General features: G+C 43.3%; 1 protein-coding gene across 1 annotated transcript in view; it reads left to right on the plus strand.

Moving 5' to 3' along the window:
- The window catches only part of PLPPR5 (phospholipid phosphatase related 5), a 91,403-nt gene extending 72,742 nt beyond the window's left edge, over positions 1–18,661 (plus strand). The window contains exon 6 of the mRNA XM_079981685.1: positions 14,619–18,661. Coding sequence (XP_079837811.1) covers positions 14,619–14,651 — 33 coding nt within the window. The 3' untranslated portion in view covers positions 14,652–18,661. The remainder of the gene's footprint in view (positions 1–14,618) is intronic.
- The last annotated feature ends 4,429 nt before the right edge of the window (positions 18,662–23,090 follow it).

Here is a 23,090-nt window from a genome sequence, read left to right on the forward strand (position 1 = left end):
TAGTGCAGGGGTGGAGAACCTAAGGAACATGGGCTGAATGTGGCCCTCCAGCCCTTTCTGTCTAGCCCTTGGGAGTCTTCCCTGGCCACACCCCCTTCCCAGGCCACACCCACTCTTTCCAGGCCACACACTCACTTTGATCATGCCTGTTGCTCGTCTTAATGGGAGATGGAGAAGTGTGTGTGTAGAAACCCGAGACTTCTGCATGGTTGGAAAATAACCTAGTGTACAAAGTAAGAGTCACATCCATTGGCTTTCCCACTTTTGTCTCCAGTTCCTGCCCACCAGCTGGTTGCCCTTGAGGGAACATGGACCTTGGATTGAAAAATGTTACCTACCCTGCTCCCCAGGTTTCGTGCTCTGTGCATGAGTGGCATCAAGTCTTGGGTTTCCACACTTTTCTCTCCTCCTTTGGCAAACCCTGAGGGGGGAATCAGAAGCACCATGTTGTGATTTAAAATTGCCTAGAAGTCTTTGGATCTCAGGGGAGCTGCAAGTATTTTAAACAAAGGTTTGTTCACACAAGACAACTTCACACCACTGTGTATGATCCAGCCTCCCTCCAACCTGGTCTCTTCCAGATGTTTTGGACTCCGACTTCCAATATCCCAGATGATTGGCCTTGGTGGCTGGGGCTGATGGGGGTCTGGAGGATACCAGGTCATGGAAGGCTGGCTAAAACTATCTAGAATTCCCCTGAGTTCAGATGCAACCATTATAGATGCTTTAAAACCCATATAAAAAGGTAAAGGGACCCCTGACCATTAGGTCCAGTCGTGGCCGACTCTGGGGTTGCGGCGCTCATCTTGCTTTATTGGCCAAGGGTGCCGGCGTACAGCTTCCGGGTCATGTGGCTAGCATGACTAAGCCACTTCTGGCGAACCAGAGCAGCGCACAGAAATGCCGTTTACCTTCCCGCCAGAGCGGTACCTATTTATCTACTTGCACTTTGATGTGCTTTTGAACTGCTAGGTTGGCAGGAGCAGGGACCAAGCAGCGGGAGCTCATCCTGTTGTGGGGATTCGAACTGCCGACCTTCTGATCGGCAAGCCCAAGAGGCTCAGTGGTTTAAGCCACAATGCCACCCGTGTCCCTTAAAACCCATATAGATGCTTTCAAAATCCTCTTACCATGCCAAGGTGGAACTTGTGGTTTCCCATTATGTGCAACACAGGCATGGTAGCTTCAAACCAAAATCCAGTAGAGGGTACCAAAGAACATCTTCATTGCTCCTCTCCCCCCAACATATTCTTTATATGAGAAGAAACATCTAGTGGAAGAAACTCAGGAAGTGAGTCAGCCATGAAAGAGTAGAAGGTTCAGGATGATAGACAAGTCTTCCAGCAGTCTCCCCCGCCCCCACTTCCCAGGCACAGAACTGCTAATGAAGTGAGCAGAATTTTGGTCTCTGGTAGGATTAGGCAATCAGGCATCACACTGCACTCCCTTTGATCAGGACAGCAGAACTGCGAATGGTTAGGAGTTATTATTACCTTGCCAAAGCAAGGGCTGGAAAGCCTGCAGCAATCACAGGTGATTCTAGGAGATGTCAGTCAGAATAAATAATACATGGGTATATTAGGCAGTAAGGAACATTTTTAGTTCCGAAAAGATGCCACATGGTTACATAATAGAAAGTCAGATTGTGTCAGAATGGCTTTTTGTGACAAAAGCAACCAATGAAATGAATAATGAGGCAGGACAAAATGTTTTAGAAATATTAATTACCTTGAAAAAAGTTAGATTACCCCTTATTTGCACAAATCTGTCATTATCCATTAACCTAGCATGTAATATACAGCCCATTAGTGGTGGTCAGCGCTCCTATCATTTATTTACTTTTTAACCTTATACACAGTCTAGAGAACTAGAGAACATTTAGAGCATCTTACATGTCAACACAAGAGGTCGTTTTATTACTGTTCATTATACTGCAAAATTCTACATTTAAATGTGCACCTGGAGTTTCTGCCAGGCACACTCACCAGGGAGTTATGGGCAGTGAGTGGCATTCAGCTAAGTTTGACTCAGTGTATCTATTGGAATGAATGAAGATGGCTAAATTAGGTCCATTAATTTCAGTGGCTCTGCTCTGAGTACAGATTCGTTGAGTACTAATCACTTTTCATAGACCCACAGGCAACTAGTCACACAAAACAACTTTTTGCCCCAAATGTGGATACACACTCCCGGTTTCCATCAAAAGAGGCACCCAGCCAGCATGAGAGAGCTCAGAAGATCAATACAGGTGTATATCTGCATTGCCAGTGTGCATGAGAAGCAGCTTGCCACCATGGAAGCTGCTGTGTTGCAGTGGCAATACATGAAGTGGCTTAAAGAAAGAGATGAGAGCTGTTGTTCCTTGCTATTGTTTCGCTTGTGTATTTTACCATGGCACTCAGCATCCTTGTCTTTGGGATATAACCCTGCGATTTCCCTGAAATTTGTGAGCGTTACAGATGATCAGGGACAAGTGTAAGAGCCTTTGTGTGTTTCAATGCCATCGGAGAATAAACAGATTTCTTATTGGAATTCTTTGACACACCACTCAACGCAAAGATGCCTGAGACGCTTTGTCATAAGGAGGTCACCATCTCCTTTGCTCGAGCAAACATTTGCTTGATGAATGTGCATCTTATACACAAGCCATTCTGTTAGGCCTTTGCTAGATGTCAGAATGAAGCAAGATACTTGGGAAAGGCTTTAGGAACTGTGGAAGGGGCAAAGATCCCATCAGAAGAGTTGTGTGGGTTGAAGAGAGCTCCGTCCTTCAGTGGGTCATCTTGTGCCCCATCACTTTAGGCAATTACTGAGAGCCCAGCTCACTTCTACTCTCAGAGCTGGACTGAGAGAAAAGTACCAAGGAGGAGGTGAGGAGCTCCATGGGAAGATGAGGTGGGGGGGAGTTCAGATTCCCTCACCCATGGACTTTTTCTGATGTTAAAAAAGCCAGTCCCCACCTGCTGCTTTGTTAATGAATGGGGAAGTTAAATGACCCACTCGCCCCCCCCCCACTCCATGAATGTTGTATTTCATGTACAGACTGTTCTTTCTCAGATGGAGAGGAGAATATCCATGACTGAGAATCTGGGCACATCATAAATCACACCACCTTGTGGAATCATATGGATTATTCCAAATCTAGCATGTGCAGTGACTCTACCTGTGTGTTTCAATGGAGAGCGCCATCTTGTGAGGGGGAATCCTGATTGGCCTGGGATTCCCTCTTATGTGGAAGAGCTCCAGAAGCATGTCTGAAGCAAAAATAAAACCTCTGTGAGCCTATCGGAGGTGGAGTTGGTGGGGGGAGCACGTGAGGGTTATGTGTGTTTATGTTCCCCCCATCAACTTGTTAAATAACCAAAGAATAGTGGAATATGTTGGGAAGGAAACTCTTTCCTTTCAAGGCAGGTGTATGAAAGCTCAGACCTGGAGCACAAAGGCGGCCTCCCAGGCCTCTCCATCCAGCCCTCAAGAGTTTCCCCAGGCAGGCCACACTTCTTCCCCCAGACCCCACCCATTATTTCCCCTGCTGCATGCCTTCCTTGGGTGCATTTGCCTGATCAGAAAGTGTCCCTGAACTGTGATGATTTCTCTTGCTTGTCTGGCTGGTTGGTTGGCTGGCTGGATGACTGGCTGGCTGGCTGGAGCTTCCCCTTCCTAGCTGTGGCAATTGCAGAGCAGAGGGAACTCTGGGCACTTTCCTGGCTTTGGCTAGAATAATAGTGTTGTGCTCTCGGACACTGCACAAGGTGTCAGCTTGCTCCTCCTTCTTCCCCAGGTGACGGCCAGGACAGTGGGGGCCCACAGTGAACCTGATAGAACACAAACAGGGGGAGATGTTTTGAGACAGTAGGAAAGCACGGAACTGGATAAGGAATGGCACTGTGGATCATTAGTGAAAGAAATGGCAGCTTGGCGTTTCCCATCTGTCTGGCTGAAATGCAGTATGTTACTTTACAAAGGGGAATCAAAGCCTGGTATGAATATTAGGAAGCTTCCTCTTGCCTCTGCTTGTCAAGAGAACAACAACCTCTCCTTACTGCATTTCAGGCTTCAGCTTTTCTCTCTCCCAGCCCAGCCACTGACCTCAGGAAACCAGAGCTAGAAGGTCTAGATTTGGCACAGCTGCCCACAGGCCTGCCTTATCCCTTATGTTCAGTTTGAAAATTCAGTGTGACATTTGCATTGTCTCTGCTTAAATATATCCTTGGATCTATTCAAAGCGTTGGAAGGTCAGGAAATTCTTGTTATGCCCAGCTTTCTTCTCTGATTCACCAGGCATCTGTACACCTGTGGTCCTCGGATGAAGGGTGGTACAGGAATTTAATGAATAATAATGACAATACTGTAACGATGATGCTACAAACAATGGAAATTGTTGAGCTGGTTTTGCTGCTCTTCTAAAATATTCTGACAGCTGAAATGAGTATTCACGGTGTTTGGAGTATGATGCAAACCAATAGCTCTGTTTGCTGTACTTTTCTCTGTCTATCCTATATAACCAGCCATCTCTACAATCTAAACTATATTTCTTTCATTTGCCATAATGATCCATACCTTTTACTATCACATGTACTGTCACTGTAGCTTAGGATATCTTCCTAAATTGCATTCCATGATGCGCTGGGACTGCTTGTGGAAGAGAAAATTGACAAACCACCCACACTTAGCATGTAGAACAACTTTGTATGGAACTTTAGATCCCAGGCTGGTAGAAGTTAGCACTAAGGGAAAACTGATTCATTCCTCTATCTTGAGAGGCACACATTTACCTGCTTTGCATTTTCTAAAGCAAACACACACACACACACACACACACACACACACACATGACATAACTATTATCAGCAGCTAGGGACTGGGCAGAAATGGGAAAAGGTCTCATTTAAAGGTGAACATATCCAGTTCAGACTATCTGAAACAATCTGCAACCTGAAACAGCTATCAATTCAAATTAGCCCTTTACTGAATTTTGCAATGTATTTCTTAAGCCATATGTGTACACAAAGGACGCGGGTGGCGCTGTGGGTAAAAGCCTCAGCGCCTAGGGCTTGCCGATCGAAAGGTCGGCGGTTCGAATCCCTGCGGCGGGGTGCGCTCCCGCTGCTCGGTCCCAGCGCCTGCCAACCTAGCAGTTCGAAAGCACCCCCGGGTGCAAGTAGATAAATAGGGACCGCTTACCAGCGGGAAGGTAAACGGCGTTTCCGTGTGCGGCTCTGGCTCGCCAGAGCAGCAATGTCACGCTGGCCACGTGACCCGGAAGTGTCTCCGGACAGCGCTGGCCCCCGGCCTCTTGAGTGAGATGGGCGCACAACCCCAGAGTCTGTCAAGACTGGCCCGTACGGGCAGGGGTACCTTTACCTTTTACCTATGTGTACACAAATGCATATGTTTAAGTAAATCATGCATAAAAATGCATATATTAGCAAAAATAACAAGCGAAATTTGTCATATCTGGGGAAAGAAAAATGTGTATATTAGGGGAAATTGCATACAAGCCTTCTGTATTAGAAGAAATTTGCACTAAAATGCGGATGAAATTGCATGAAAATTATTATTTTTTTAAAGTTACAATCTGATGTCGAGAACTGAATTTAAGACTGGAAGACTGAGAAACTGAGATAAACCAAAATTGAGAGATTCACCCATTCCCACTGGCAACCCAAGAAACTGAAAGGATAAAAATTCCTTGCCCCCCCTCTCTTTATCCCCTGTACACTGCCATCTGTGCCACCTTGTGCCCTCCCTCCTTAAGATATGCTTGGATGCAATCTCAAACTAAATCAGGAGATTTTTTAAAAAGCAAGCAAGCAGAAACTACTGCTCTGTTGCCCAGACAAAGGCAAAAGGTCAAGCTTCTGAAATTTATACTAGGCCAGGCTCATCTGTGATTTCCCAGTGTTCAAGAGAGAACTTGCATTCCAAACAGACAGAAAATACCAAGAATGATTTAAAGCAAGGCTCTGCTTGACTAATGATCCACAATGTCATTCTTACCCATTGAGCACAGAGGATGTAAACATGCCTAGGGTTGTGTCATTTTTAAGAAATGCAACACTTTCAACTGTTGCCCATAGGCTGTGATTGTACTTTGTGCACAAAAGATAATCATTTTCCCACTGTAACTTTAAAAAATGAACTTAATTGAGAGTGTTACCTAGCACAGAGAATGCAGACTAATGGTAATGACCAGCAATTAATTATATGCTCATTCTATGTAATTGACAGTCAAGTGATCAAGTTTAACAGAGCTAGAGACAAGCCTTATGTGTTTAGCATAAAAGCTGGGGGAACTATGCGTCACCTCCAAGGATTGCTAATTAACATGCTTTTAACCCCAGCTATGAGTATATTTATCCTTAGGATTGTAAGATGAGGAATGGGAGGCAATAAATATTTCCTGTGTTCAATTCTCCCTGTGCAAAACTCTTCCTTGCCACTTCCAGGTTTCTCTTCAGCTCAAATATGTTCTCTTTCTCTAATTGCTGCCCAAACCAAGCTCTGCATTTTGCAAAGAATGAAAGAAAATACTTCCAAAACGAAAAACACTAGCTTCTCTACCTCCTTATGATCACTGCACCCGGGTCTTGTTTGCAGACCAAAGATTGAGAATCCACTACACCCTAGGGAAAAAGAACCAGAGTAGATGGAAAAGGCAATGAGAAATATCTTCCAAGTAGGACCTTGCACAAATTCAGTGGATAGATCATGAGACTCTTAATCTTAGGGTTGTGGGTTTGAGCCCCCATTGGACAAAAGATTCCTGAAATGCAGGGAGTTGGTCTAGGTGACCCTCATGGTCTCTTTCAACTTTACAATTCTATGATAGAATGGAACAGATATGCCTCTGTGCCTGAAGCTACATGGAAGTAGAAAGCGCCACTCGTATTATATCCAGTGTAAGTTGGTTGGGCATCCTGACCTCAACAAAGAAATTGGGCTGGGGACATAGACAACTGCCCTCTAACAGGAGCAATGGAGGAGCAGGGCCAATGAGTTCGTTCTCTCTCTCTCTCTCTCTCTCTCTCTCTCTCTCTCTCTCTCTCTCCCTCTCTCTCTCTCTCTCTCTCACACACACACACACACACACTTTTAGGAGTCCAGGTTCCCAGCTTGATAACACAGTAAGTGTAGGTAATTAAAAAGGAGTATTTATTGCAAAAACAGATATCTCTGGACGGCTCTAACAAAGCCTCCGGCATCATCACTCAAGATGACCCTTCTGAAGACTCCTTCCGATGTCGACAGAAGATATTGAACTTATGGCTCTTGCGTCTCTTGTTTTGCTTCCTGTCTAGTAGCCCTCCCATTCGCCGACTTCTTGGATTAGCTCCAACCCCTTCCTGTTCTGACATGCTATCTCTGTGTTTATTCATGCCTGTTTGAGCTTCCTGTGAGCTTTGACTGTGTTCTAGCCTGCTCTCCGCTACTGCTTTATCAGCCTACACTTCAAGGTCAGGAATAACCAAAGTCTGCAGCTGCTGGCTCTCCCCTGCCTAACATCTCAGCCTCTCTGTTCTTGGCTGCTTTCTGCAATTGGCTGCAAACCTTCGCTAGGAGCTGGCTCATTCCTGACACCCACACACTCAAAATAGTTTAAAGCAGACATTTCTCCCCTTTTGATGTCTTCCCCTTCTCACTGTACTCAAACATCTCCCTCTTCCATTCTCTTCTTTACCTAAACTTCTGCCATTATTTTAAACCATCATGTCCCCCTCCCCCCAGTATCCCTCCCTTCTCACTCCCATCCCATAGCCACTAGTGTTGTGCAACCTGCCTTCACATTTGCTCCCCTATCTCATCCTGATTTCACATAAATCCAGGATTCTGATGAGGCACTACAAATCCTCCGATAGGGGCTACACAATGATATTCATACATTTTGTTAGAGAGAGAGAGAGAGAGAGAGAGAGAGAGAGAGAGAGATTTAAAGCATATTTTTCCTGTTCTTCAGTCAAGAAAATCTTCCAGAGCAGCATACAAAGATCAGTTATGAGACAATCCTTGTCTTCCGGTTTATAATCTTAAAGACATGACACAAAAAGGGATTCAAATGAAAGAGATGACACACAAACTTGGGTGTTAGACTTACTTCCTTTATCGCCTTTTCTTTGTTTTGTTTATTTATAGTCTGCCTGTCTGTCATATATGTATATACTTCCCACAAGAATATGAATAAATATATTTTCATGTGGGAAGTGCTGACTGTTCTTCTTCAGATGTCACTAAATGTTAATGCACAAGCCAACCATAAACCAAGGCCACAATCCCATGCCCACTTACTTGTTGGTAAGTCCCATTGAATACAGTGGGATGTACTTCTGAGTAAACATGTTTAGGGTTGAAACTGTTATTCTCAAAAGAACTGGAAAAGATGTTATTTGAGGTCTCAAGCTGCAGATGGGGTGCAAAAGACCTTTCTTCAAAATAGCTGTTGCATCATGATAAGATCACATGGAATTTTTCTCATATTGCCTTATTTATTTATTACATTTATATTTATATACTGCCCTTCCTTCCAAAGGAGTTGAGGGTGGCAAGCAATAAGTGGCAAAACAATAAAAGCATCTTTAAGACATTTTTAAAAATCTATACAATCTCAAGGTGGCACTGGTTGTCTTTACGTGCAATGCATCTTTCTTTTCCTCCTAAGTATATATACATTCACTTGCCTTAAGGCTGAAATAAAATCAGTCAATAGGCATATGATGTGTGTGTGTGTGTGTGTGTGTGTAGGGATAGGTGTGTTATAAATATACCATATGCATTTCCACAGTTCATAATCCTTCCCATTCCAATCAAACTCGATTCTGAAAGCAGCCCATAGCAAGCAATGAACATTCAATACCATACAGTCAAACCTTGGTTCCCAAATGGCTCCGTTTTTTAACGTTTCGGCTCCCGAATGCTGAAAACCCAGAAGTAAATGCTCTGGTTTTAGAACGTTTTTTGGAACCCGAATGTCTGACATGGCTTCCGATTGACCGCAAGGAGTTCTTGCAACCAACTGGAAGCCACACATTGGTTATTGAACATTTCAGAAGTTGAACGGTCTTCCGGAATGGATTACGTTCGACAACCGATGTTAGACTGCACCTGTTAAATCAGTTCAGAATGCTGATTGGGATGGTGTGAGGGTTCGTTCTCAACTGGGCTTGGATCCAGGCACAACTGAAAGGTTAAAATATGCTCCACAGGTCCAGAATTAGGCAGGAGGTTATTTTTGTCTGCTTGGTTGCAGATATATCAGTATATCTAGAACAATTGGAATGTATTACAGCGAACTCCAGAATATGCGATATTGTTTGCACAGAACATCCACATTTCTTTCCCCATCACCTATTTCTCCCCATTTGCCAGCATTTTCCTTCAGGGAGCTGCCTATAAACTGCTGTTATTTCTCTTCATGCTTTGTGCTTCGCCTTTCATATTTTATTTTATTTTTTGCTTCACTTGAAGTGCTGGTTAGATGACAGTACATAATGTGGAAAATATGTCTAACTCGATTCTGTCTGTGTAATTATTGTACATTTTGCAGAGTCGAGGCATTGGTAATGGTCAAGAGGAGCCATTCCAGCAGAGCTCTTTTAAAGCACGCCTCTTTAGGGTTTTCTCCTGGATAGTAGGAATGGACCAGTTTGAGCATCTTCATATAAGGCAATAAACGTATGTGCGCATATAAGCGCACTGGTGTGCTTTACATGTGTTCTCACGAAGGCGGACATGTTAGCCTTCAGTGCAGGCTAAGGGCATTTTGAGAAACGGAACTTTTGTGAAGTATTCTTTTGTATTCTATACTTGGTTTGCCTCTGCTGTAACAGGGGGAGGCAAAAAGAATTCATTTGCTGAGGAGATGTGCATTTGCAAAATTTGCACTTCAGTACCGACATCTCTCATAAGATCATTTTAATGCTCTGAAATCAGATCTAGAATACAAAGTATAAATAAGGAGTCTGTAGTCAAAATTTATATACAGATCTCCAATATTTAATACAGCCCCTTTCTTATTTTTCACAAAACATATTTTATATGACTGTGATACTCCTTCATATATATATATATATATATATATATATATATTAATAGAATAAACATTTAGCATAGTGCTAAATATGCTGAAACGTTTGATTGAAAACCTGCACTTGAGGTTCAGCCTTCGCATCCTGCTTTCCTAATGGGAGGGTGATTTTACTGGTTTGATCCCTTTGGGCTTTCGTGTTATGCCATTTTCTCTGGTTCTCCCATGATGCATTGGTGGGAAATAATCATTACAATGCATGCTGTGCTTCTAATCTTTTCTGTTGCTGCTGCCAGTTACTGCCTCTGACGATTAGAACAAAACAAACTCATGTAGTGCTCTGGTAGGAAGCCAAAGAGGAGGCTGATGCGAACTAATTGTGAGCACTGGTAGGTAGAAACAAACATTCATTTGAGAGCCTGTGTGTGTGTGCTGCTTGCTCGCACGACATTTCAATTTGTCTGCTGTGTGTGTGTGCTGTGGGAGTGCACCTCAAGGACTTGCTAAAGATTGCATGGATAGAAAACTCCGGAGTTCACCAATTAGGGGTCGGACATATTACAAGACCCTTTACATGATCAAATATCTGCATTAGAATATATATCTCTTCAAGCTTAGATTTCACAAAGTAGCGTTTTAAAGAGCAAGGCTTGTAGCTCATTATTGCAGGTGATTCAAGGCGTTCCTGAAGACTAATCGTATGAATGATTATTTGAACAACCGGCACCGGTGTGTGAAGGGTTGTGGCAGGATGGCAGCAGTAGCCTTCTGGTGACACAGTGTGCCAGGACAGGAATGGAGTGCACACAATTGCAGGACACCTTCGCCCAGCCCAAAGCTTCCTCAATGTCATAGACTTCTTGGGTGCAGAGGAATGGTGGTAGGAACCCGCTGGAGAACCCCAAGGGAAGAAGGTTCAGAACCTGGGGATGAGTGGTGGGACAACAAAGAGGGAGAAGACTGGAGGGAGGAGGTGTTGGAAGCTGAAGAGGTAACAGGGCTTAGTGAGCAGGGAGAGTCTGTGGCAGAGAGACGTCCAGAACAAGAGGCAGAAGCTGAAGCAGGAGAGGAGAGGAGAGGAGGGAGGCCAAGAAGTAGAGATGAGTCTGGCTGGTGAAGAGGCATGGGTCTCTCCTCTTCCTTCTGCAACAAGCTCCTTTCCCCTCTGGTCTCCCAGAACTAGGAGAGGCATGAAGTAGGAGGAGCATAGAATGGCCTACAGGCACAATCTCTGATTGCTTGGGAAACACCCTGGAGAGGATTAAACATAGCTGGCGGTCAGGAGGCATGGACCTTTAGTCTTGGCAACTGCTTCACGGGGGCAAGACTTGAGTTGCTGTGCTCATTAGGCTTGACACTTCTGTCCAGATCCTGTTTTACTAATACAGTGGTACCTCGGGTTACATATGCTTCAGGTTACATACGCTTCAGGTTACAGACTCCGCTAACCCAGAAATAGTACCTCGGGTTAAGAACGTTGCTTCAGGATGAGAAAAGAAATTGTGCTCCGGTGGCGCAGCAGCAGCAGCAGGCCCCATTAGCTAAAGTGGTGCTTCAGGTTAAGAACAGTTTCAGGTTAAGAACGGACCTCCAGAACGAATTAAGTACTTAACCTGAGGTACCACTGTAGAGAGTTAACTCCAGCTTGCTCGGTGTGATTAACTGCTGGGCTGCTCCTGTCACTCAACTTCACTGCCATCCCATCCAAATGTTGTAACCTGCCCCGGGATGTTCGGGTGATGAGCGTGAAATAAATAAATAAGTAGGTCTTAACACTTAATTCAAGCGCTGGAGACCCAGCTGAAATCAGAGAAAGTCATACAAAAGTCCTGTTGAAATTAATGGGACATAAATTGGTTACAGTTAACTTACCATATTGACTTCAAAGGGACTTAAGCACCTTGACAAATGTATGCCCTGTATCTTTCATCTAGAACATCCCTTTTTTTTTGCCATCAGCCTTTTCTGGTTAAGAACTAAACGACAGGCTTATTTTGAATGCCACAATGTGCTATTGAGTACTTGGTTGTAAAAGCAAAATACCATGCAAATCTGTGGCTATGGGCCTCAGATAATTTGTCAGTAAAGTTTCTGTTTACAGAAGACCACAGTTTGTGTTTTATATACAAACATGTATTTTTAAATGTTTGCTAATGTGCACAAACAATGGAGAAATAAAATCACCCTGTTGAAAGAAGCACAGTGTAGAGCAGATCAAATAAAGGGGGCATCTCACTGATTGAAAAAGAAGTATTGTTAATGTGTACTGTCAATGAGCAAATGTCATTTTCATTCTAACATTTTGCTGCTTCATTCTGTGCCATATGTCTCTCTGGGAGTAATTAATACTTTTTAAAAATGAAAGTGAAGGAAGGAAGAAATGCAGCATTAAAATTGTATTAACAATGAAACACAGTATGACCCGCTATCAGACGCTGTCTAATTTGTTGCCTGGAATTTAAATCCTAATTATTATAAGATCCTTATAGAATTATACCTAAGTTACCCAATACTCACATTGCTAAGCAATGGCAAATAAAGTAAATGTAGAAACAAGGTGAAACTAAACGTTATAATACAAGAGAAACGTTAGGTTCTCAGTTCCATATTTTCCTTGTAATGAAAATACAGGTGGAGGACTTCTGTCCTATTCTGTGGTCCAGCAAGACAAAACCTAATTGGGGTGCAAGGTGGATACAATACACTGGAAAACAAAGATCTCTGATGTTGTTCCAGCAAGGAACAAGCTGAAACTGAGTCTTATATAGTTGTAGTAACAGCAGGTGCAGCCTGGAAGGAGCACCTGTTCTATAAGATGCTATTTGACCCAAAGGGCCTCAGCCTTCTCCTGTAATCTCCTACTTTTCTGGAGTAGAGAACCCTCTGGGAGCTCTTCAGTGGAGTCCTCTGAGTCAGAAGATAGCAGTGCCCAGAGCCAGCCCACCCCTGAGGCAAGGTGAGGCGATGGCCTTGGGTGGCAGGATCCACAGGGCAGCAGATCCTGATGTAGTTCTTTATCCCCCCTGCTTGTTCCTGATGTAGAATTTAACTCTCCCTGTCTTCCCAGGCAGAAAGTGGGGGAGCCATTTTGTTGTTTGCCAAAATGTCTTTGGCCGCCCCTGGCAGTGCCACATCCTTGGGGCAGGGGGAGGGGGCTCTGCTGCCCCCAGGTTCATCTGATAGCAGTACATCTGGGGCTGGCCCTATGTGCCCCTCAGGTTCCAAGTCCTTGCCTCCATCACCTAATGAAGAGAAAGAAGCCTGACTCTGGGCCCCTGACAATGTCCAAGTGAGAACTGTGGGGTAGGAAAGTAGTGCTTAACCCAGGCATAGGCAAACTCGGCCCTCCATATGTTTTGGGACTACAACTCCCATCATCCCTGGCCACTGGTCCAGTTAGCTAGGGATGATGGGAGTTGTAGTCCCAAAACAGCTGAAGGGCCGAGTTTGCCTATGCCTGGCTTAACCCTTCTCCTGCCTGCTGATTCACCCTGCAAAAGGAGACCCAGGCTTTTTCATTTTTTTTTTACCTGAAGTGGCCTGCAAGACTGGAAGTCAGTCAGAACAGAGGAAAATCAACTGGGGAGGGTTGGGAGTTTCAAGAGAGAATTGGCAAGTGTGTTATATAGGTTGTGGTGGCAGTGGGTTAAGTACCGCATACTCCTTTGGGATGTTCATTCTTCCTTCAAATGTCTCCTTAGCCTCCCCACATTCACATTGCGTTGACAATGCCCTAAAACGGGTGGAGTCTTTTTTTTTTTCCCTTTTCAAATTTTCAAATTAATTTTCCAAAGAATTTTTTAAATAGACAAACAAATAAACAAACAAACATAAATCATTACCTTAGCTAAACCAATCTTAGTATCATTGTTAAGTGACTTCCTCGTGTCCCCCTGGTTGAATTTCAATGCGTATCTTTTTTAACGGTTTTCCAAAACCAATATTCTCTTAAAATTAATTTAATCACTTAACCTCTTTCTTTCTATCCAATTCTGCATTAATTCATCACATTACATATTAAAATCCTAAGCCTATCTGATATTTGCAAGCTTTCCAATTTAAATTATCTTAACATATTTAGCTAAATAGTCTTTAAATTTCCTCCATTCCTCCTGGTAGTCCTCCTCCTTCTGGTCGCGGACTCTTCCAGTCAGGTTGGCTAGCTTCGAAAAGTCCATCATCTTCATCTGCCAATCTTCCAGTGTTGGTATTTCTTGTGTTTTCCAGTTCTTTGCTAACAAAATGCTTGCTGCAGTTGTGGCATACAAAAATAATTTAACATCTTTTTTGGGCAATTCCAAACCTGTTATTCCAAGAAGAAAGGCCTCTGGTTTCTTAATAAATGTATATTTCAACATTTTTTTCAATTCGTTATAATAAAATGGGTGGAGTCTTGTGAAACGTTTTGGAACTCTTGCAGGAATGTGTGTTTGCACTACCGCAGCACAACAAAACTCTGAAAGCATGCGACTGTTCCCAAAGTGGCAGGGTAGGAAATGCACATTGTTGTTTTGTCAGTTACTGTATAGACTTTTAACTGTTTTCTTCTCTCTCTCTCTGTCTCCCCCAACCCTACGCCTTTTTTACATTTTTGTAGAACCACATCACGGCCTTTGCAGAAGTCACATGATGTTGAGACGGATGTCTATTCGCTGCACTGGACGTCATCCCTTTTCACAGTTCACTCATAATAACTGACATGTTTTCCAGCAGAGGAGAAAATAAAACTTTTGTCTAGTTTTATGACCTGATTAGCAGCATTAAGATTTACATCAGCCTATGAAGAACATGCCAGAAATGTCAAAAGTTAGGAATATTTTCCAACAAAAAGCATTGCACCATTTAGGGGATGAGGGTTTGGGGGTGGGGAGGTATTGGGAAAGCATGAATCTGTTCACATCACATAAATATATCATTTCCCATCTCTGGCTGTCCCCCCCCCCCCCACCTAGCCATGTAAGTATCTGACGGAACATTATTATGTCTGATTTTTCATTGTTACCTATTTTTACATTTTAGCATGACACTTGTTCCCATCCAAACAGATTTCAGTGTATACACTTCTTTTTCTTTTCTTTTCTTTCTAAAAATCCCATACTCAAATGCTGTTTGCACTTCGTATTATGCTGTGTTTCACATACACACTTATATCTTAAGACTGGTGCTTCTGCTTTTGAAGAAACAACAACAACAACAACAACCCACCAATTTTTACTGTAATAAGTATATTGTATCATAATTTTAAAACAAATTATTTATTTGGATATTTTCCTGACTTCATGTGGTTGAATAGTTGATTTTGTAGTTCTTGAATGTCTACAATGTACCCTGTAGTTAGGATTAGAAGTGAGAACACTTAGGCATTGGGATATCCTATTATTTTAGCGATTAACAATCTCATACTGAAGGTTAATGGCTCTGTTCTGAGGTCCAGCATATTCTCCCCCCACCCCATTTGTAACATAAAAGTAAAATGATTGCTTTCATTGATAGTACTTCAAGGTTAATGTGACATAGCTAGCAACCTGTTTCCAAAAGTCATCTCAAAACCTTTGATTCTGGCATGAAGAAGGAGCAATATATAAGATGCGCTTGGCTCCCAGCCTGAGGGATCCTCACATCCTTCTCCCTTGTTCTGATGATGATGGTGATCTTCGTCATTATTATTTTAACTTATCACCTACCCTTCACCACAAGGTTCCAAGGTGGGTTGCGACAATTTAAAATATTATATTACAAATGCTTTAAAAATAAATTACAGTCATAAGAATAGTATGGGTCCTAAAATACATGTTGTGGCTGTGAAAGGCTAGGGTTAAGAGTTGCTTCTTCCTTGTTTGGTGGAAACTACACAATGAAGGTGTTGGACACACCTCTGTGGGAGGGAATCCACTGCCATAGAGAATACCCTCTCCTGGGCTGACATGCCCCCAAACCTCGGAGGGTGGTGGAACCATCAAGAGGTTGCCTTCTGCTGATCTGAGATCTGTCCCCATCCTTTGTGTGAAGCAGTGGTGAATGGTGGGTGCTCCAGTGCTAGAGAGCGAAGCTTTATAGGGTAAGGAGAATGTTGGCCAACATGGAGTAGCCAATAGAGGGGGCCAGAGTTCCTCCCCGTGGCACATTATTGCTGTAGCAATGGGTTTCCCTATTCCTTTTACAAGTACGTGGACTTAAGATGCCCAGCTCTGCTTCACTGATATCAGTTTCAGCACATTCCTCTCTTCTGCAGCAGCTATGGCTAGGTGTATGATCAAGAATAAATCACTGACAACTTAATGATATAGCCCTGTTCACCCTAACAGTACCAGATCAGTGTGAATGGTTTGTAAGGATCCTGTAGTCATTTCAATACCTAATATAACCATGTTCTATCGCAGTTCTCTGCTATTCCTCCTGGACCTGGATTCACCATCTCTTATGACTTTATCCCAACTCCTCTCTTCCCCTTTCTTCTCCAAAAAGTGGAAGCACCGCTGCTATGGTTCACCTTAAGTCATGTTCTAGCCCTGTTGCAGGTGTTCTGGAGCACTAACTCCCATTTTTACTGAAGGATAAAATCTGGATTTGGTCACTTCAGGTCCCATCTCTAAGTCACCAATGCTAACCCCTTGTTGATTTCTTGACTACAACCCACATTGTGAAGATCACCACTCCCTACTGCTTAAGGCACTCTTGAGAATGGGATTCAGGCTTCCAAATAAAGGGTCTTTTCACATTGCCTTTCAAACACCATAACAGCCAAAGTAAAATAGGGCTATATCACAGCCTTTCTATGCCAGGAGGCTTCACATTTCAATTTCTTTAGTGTGGGAGGCAGTAGGGGGTGGGTCCTTTTTTTTCCCCCTTTTAAAGGACTCGTGAAAAAATGGTCTTGAAAATGGTAAGAAGTTTAACCAAAGTACTATCATCCTTCCAATTATTTATTGTATATCTCAGGAATTTTTTCAGTTACGCCAGGAAAGTATGTGAGAATACACAAGAGAAGGCCTAGTGAACAACTTTGCACATGTTCCTACTTTTCAAAATCACAAAGGAACATAAAATCCAAAACATCTGTATTTTGAGATCTAGTTTACCCTGGCAACCTACAGACATCGTTTCACATTTCCTCCCCAGTGTGTCAAAGTGAGCTAGGCCTTTCTACAACAGACTTTGCACACAATCCAAGTTATGCACCTTTATATTCCCTTGATTTCACTGAGAAAGTTAGGCATGCACTTAATTTCCTCCATTTGAAATCAGAGGGAGGAAAAAAATTTGCTGTCCTTTGCTCTGATTAGCTCCCTTCCCTTTCCATTAATTGCTTTGAGCAAACATGCTGAGACTTCCCTAGTAAAAAGGTAACCCAGCTCTTTGCTCCTGCTAAAGTGAAATTTGTACAGGGCAAATGTCCAAGGTAAATTGTCCCTTGAGCCATGCTTTACCCATATACTTCATGTTTTGCTCTGTCTGGCAGCAGGAGATGAAACTGCAACATAAATTCTATGTGGCTCGTGTACGCTTGCCAAATTTTTAATCAAATGATGTGGTGCTCCATGCCATCCACAATTATTCTCATGGGCATTTTATTATCTTCATTCAACATGGCAAATTAAACTCTGTTCTCATCAACAGAAGTTCCAAATTCTACGATCATCAGAACTACATGATTTTAGCCTTTTCTAGAGTTTGCTACTTCAGACTGAGGGTTATGGGGAGGGGATCACGTTGTTCAATACACCCTCTTGTTAAAACCCTCTTAAGTTTTCTCAGACTAGCAGCCATGAAGGTTGCAACATAATCTTCAACATGTTACCTTCCTGTGTGCAGGAAAGCTAATTGTTATCAACGTTTCCTTCTGTGATCTTCCCCTTGCAGTCTGAAGTGATGCAGTCTGAAAGAGCTTGTACCATGTGATTCTGCTAATCGTGTCGCTTTACTCACGATATTTCTTTCAGAGATAGATCAAATGCACTCTTGTATCCAGCCTGCACAATGGATGGTGATGACCATGTAACTTCAATAGCCAATTTCCAGCTCTTGGTCTAGGAGCATTCTTAAGGAGGGGACATGTCTTCTCTAGGAATGGATACAGTTGTGTGATTTTGGATCAGAGGCAGCTGGCATACAAGTGTCTCCCAAAGATTATGTGATACTGTGTGGATCTTTTTAAAAAGAAGGGGGTAAAGTGCTCACTAGAAGCAAAGAATTGAGCCCTTAACTATAAGTCTAATGTGTGTTACGAGCATCATTTCTTAAAGGATCAATTACGTTTGAGAAATCATAGCATATCCCATATGCTCCCCTTGCTTGTTTCATTTCTTGGTCTAGCTGTTTAGGACCCTCCTTATGTACAATTGTTCACAACAAGGATTTCAGGGAAATCCTCGGTTGGTCAGTGCAGTACAGCAATTCTGCAGATTTTATATCTGATTCTTAAGTTCAGGAAGAGACTCTTTTATGTTAAAAGAAAGACTATTCTTTTTCAGCATATTGTCTTATATAAATCAGCATGTAACTGAGTCTGTCTCTCAGGATTTATAAGAGCCTAGTATTTGGGTTAAATTGATCATGTTATCTTTGTGAATCAGCAGTAACAGGGTGGGGAAGAGACACACTGCTGTGTACTGTATTTTTAAATAAAGTAATTTTTTTCAAGCATACGTTGCAAGTTTCTTTCTTAGAGAAAGTCCCCTTGAGGGACTCAAAAAGTTGTCAGGTTGTGTGTTTGTAAGATGTGATGAATAAGTGAGGTGCAGTGGTACCTCAGGTTACATATGCTTCAGGTTACATACAGCCTCCGCTAACCCGGAAGTAGTACCTCGAGTTAAGAACTTTGCTTCAGGATTAGAACAGAAATCATGCTCTGGCAGCACGGCGGCAGCGGGAGGCCCCATTAGCTAAGTGGTGCTTCAGGTTAAGAACAGTTTCAGGTTAAGAACGGACCTCCAGAACAAATTAAGTACTTAACCCGAGGTACCACTCTACTGGCATTTACAATGGGAAAAAACAATATGGGGGGGGGGACGAGCTTCAGTGGTAAGAAAGAAGTCTCCATATTTGTCTGGTGGACTCTGTATACATCTGGTGGGCTGTGTTGAGCTTGAGTCAAGTAGGAAGGCCTATTCGTGGCAGTTCTCTGCCTCTACTCTGCCCCGAAGCTCACAGGCTTGTGGGCCGGTTGAATATCTCTGAGCCTCACCTACCTCTCAGGGTGGTTGTGAGGATAAAACAAAGAGGGGAGGAACCATGGAGAAACTGTGGTATGACTAAGTAAATGTATAAGACTCTCAGAAGTCATCTCTGATGAGTTCTTCCATTATTCTAGATTCAGGTAGGTAGCCGTGTTGGTCTGATGCAGTCGAAATAAATAAATAAATAGATCAATTAAAAAATTGCCCAGTAGCACCTTAGAGACCAACTAAGTTTGTTCTGGGTATAAGCTTTCATGTGCATGCACACATTTTCAGATACATCTGAAGATACATACTTCAGATGCATGCACACGAAAGCTTATACCCAGAACAAACGTAGTTGGTCTCTAAGGTGCTACTGGGCAATTTTTTGAGTTCTTCCATGCACAGCATTTGAAATGTGAATTTGTGACAAGGCATATGGGGATACCAGCTGGGTGCACATCCATACTGATGTCCGTAGATGTATTTTCTGGCATTTCTGCAATTACGAAATGCAGAAGGCATATGGAGGCAGCAGCTGGGCTTGCAACTCTCTCCAGCTTTTACAAAAGTTCCTTCTAGAAATATATATTAAAAAAAAGGTGGGGATAATGTCACTCCCCACTCCCCACCCCCACCCCGACTGCAAATTTCATGGCTATTTGCAGTTTCATTCTCACTCTAATGTGCTTTACAGAGAACTAGTTCATGGCCATTTTCAAGTCATTTCCTGCTTTTGTAACGACAGGGAGCTTTGCAAATTACTTAACAGTATTATGCATATGTGTCTGTATATTCCCTCCTCCTTCACCACCAAATCCTCCTATATACTGTGCTGAATGCAGGTGTGACTATAAGTGCTCTCCTGCGTTAGCATAATATATTCAGTAAAAAACCCCAAAAAACGGGGCAAAAGATGATCGAGCATCTGGCGTGGAGGAAAAGGCAAAGCGAGAAAGAAAAGGGAGATAAAAATCCAAAGCTGCAGAGCAGAGATGCAGAAATTTACATTAATTTCTCCAAGTGGCACAAAGTCACAACAGTGTTGCTTTGCAAATTAGTGTAGCTACGGTCGCCATATATACCGGAAAATTCTGATAGTGTCCAGGAGCCAGAGGCTAACATGGCTGCCTGAAGGGGATTTTAAATTTAAGATGAAATGTCTGGGATTTTGTCTGTTCCCCAGTGGAAGCGCAAGCACTGTGGAGAGGTTGCTTCCTTGTTGCCTCCCAGATGGTGATTTCGGAAGGTTACTCACCACCCTGCTGCCAGCAGCTGCTGATCTCCGAAAAAAAGCTCAGCAACTGTGTCTGGATTCTTACTTCTTGAAATATGGGAACCCTAGCAAATATGGCTGCCTCCTCTTTCTCGTAATACTGTGCAGAGCAGTTTGCAGCAAGTTCAGAAGACAAATTAGAGAAGGTATCAAGTGTTTAAGATACATCTTAATGAAACCTCTCAGGAGGCCCACAGCCAGGCATCTAGTCCTGTTCGACTGCAAAATGGCAGGATGTGTCAGCTCTTGACACTGTTCTGTGGATGGTGGTGCCAGCTGGGAGTTGTTACCTTCTTTGAATGACTAGTTCTTTTTCCTCAAAAAACTGAGGCGTGTGAGCTTGCTGAGACCTTGCCATGCATTAATATTTGAGGAGGTTTCCAGGCTCCTAGCCAGAGCCACACTGGCAGCCATAACAGATATTGGTGCATTGTTGTCATAATGCACTTGGTGTTCTAATCCTTTCAGGGACCAGTGACGACAATTCTGGAAACCACATAGGCACACACAAAGGTTATAGGCACACACTTTGAAAGTAACTGTTGTCTTGAGGATTGGTTTCTTCTCATTTTGTCCTGCAGGCCTTGGAGATATGCTCATCTCATTATAGAAGCCGGGCTTTTAGTGTTGCAGCTGCAGCCCTCTGAAATCAACTTACAGCTGAAATTAGAAAGTTGCCTAGCACCATTATGCTGCGGGGCGGGACTGTTGAAGACATTTTTTTGTTTAAGAAGGTTCTCCCTGAAGTGTGACCCCATCATATAAGGAATATTGACTGTCTAATTTTAGAAATGGTTTTATTATTTTTAGAATCTGTATTTCATCTTATTGCACACCACAGATTGCTTTGGCTGCGAAGTGGTTTAATAATATTTGAAATAACAGTAATATGAATGGGGAGAAACCTGGCATCCAACTTTCTTTATCTCTCTTCCATACCTGGAGGGGCTGCCTTTAGTGAGGTAGGTGTCCACTTCAAACTATACTTTACTTATACCGTATTTTTCACTCTGTGGGATGCACTTTTTCCCCCTCCAAAAATTAAGGGGAAATATGTGTGCGTCCTATGGAACGATTGCAGGCTCCTTGGCTTCAGCGATAGCAACACGAAGCCTCCGAAGCGCAGTGGAAGCGCTCCCTCCACACTCCGGAGGCTACGCGTTGCTTTCGCTGATAGCTGCCTGAAGGGATAGCTGCCTGAAGCCTTTGGAGCACAGCGGGAACTCGTGCTGCACTCCAAAGGCTTTGGATTCCTTTTGCTGAAGCAGGGAGAGGAACACTCTCCTGGCTTCAGCACAGAGGGAGAGCTGCGCAGTGCCCCTTCAGCAAAGCGGGAGGAGAAATGGAAGGGGCTCCGTTTCTCCTGCCACTTCGCTGAAGGGGCGCTGAGCAGAGAGGGGGAGGTTTTTTCTCTCTTCTTGTTCTCCCGCTCTAAAACAGGGACGCGGGTGGCGCTGTGGGTAAAACCTCAGCGCCTAGGACTTGCCGATCGTATGGTCGGCGGTTCGAATCCCCGCGGCGGGGTGAGCTCCCGTCTTTTGGTCCCAGCTCCTGCCCACCTAGCAGTTCGAAAGCACACTTAAGTGCAAGGAGATAAATAGGTACCGCTTTATAGCAGGAAGGTAAACGTCGTTTCCGTGTGCTGCGCTGGTGCTGGCTCGCCAGAGCAGCTTTGTCACGCTGGCCACATGACCCGGAAGTGTCTCCGGACAGCGCTGGCCCCCGGCCTCTTAAGTGAGATGGGCGCACAACCCTAGAGTCGGACATGACTGGCCCGTACGGGCAGGGGTACCTTTACCTTTACCTTTACCCTCTAAAACAAGGTGTGTCCTATGGTTGGGTGCATCCTATAGAGCGAAAAATATGGTAACATATATAAAGGGCTGTCTAGTTTCAAAATAAAGAACTGTAAGAAGCTAGTTGTCCACCAACAATTAGCATCTAGATAACAGACTGGGCTGGCACACAGATCTCATGATTTCTGTCTCACCACCCACAAGATGAAATGTGTTTCTATTTAAATTATAGTAATTATTTCTAAATTTGCATCTGTACATATACATTCGTAGCATTATTATCAATTTATGATGGGGTGGAAGATTCTCAGGCTACGAAGGACTTGCTCACAAATTTATTGACAGCTGCCTCGAGTTACTATAGCTAGGAAGTGGAAGGGGAAAGGTGAATATAAAATGGAAGAATGGTATAAAGAGGTGTGGGATATAGCTATTAATGATAAATTAACATGTGCTATTAAGGTAAGATGGAGAATATGCAGGAGAAATGATTTTGAGGAGATATGGAAGGTGTTTGTAGAATTTGTACTCTTAAAATGGAAAAGGGTCACACCATTGCAAGAAATTTTGGGAGTTGGATAGTTACAGTGGAATGGTCTTGCGGGTGGGGTGCACATTTTTATTCTTATTAATAATGATTACTTTGCCAAAATAAAAAACTATAAAACTATACATATAAATTTACCATGATGTCATACAGTCGTATCTCGGAAGTCGGACAGAATCCGTTCTGGAAGTCCGTTTGACTTCCAAAGTGCACCTTCTGATTGGCTGCAGGAAGCTCCTGCAGCCAATTGGAAGCCCTGCAAGCTCCGTCAGCTTCGGAAAGAACATTCAAA

The sequence above is a fragment of the Podarcis cretensis genome (genome assembly GCF_951804945.1).
Source record: "Podarcis cretensis genome assembly, chromosome: 6".
Lineage (NCBI taxonomy): Eukaryota > Metazoa > Chordata > Lepidosauria > Squamata > Lacertidae > Podarcis > Podarcis cretensis.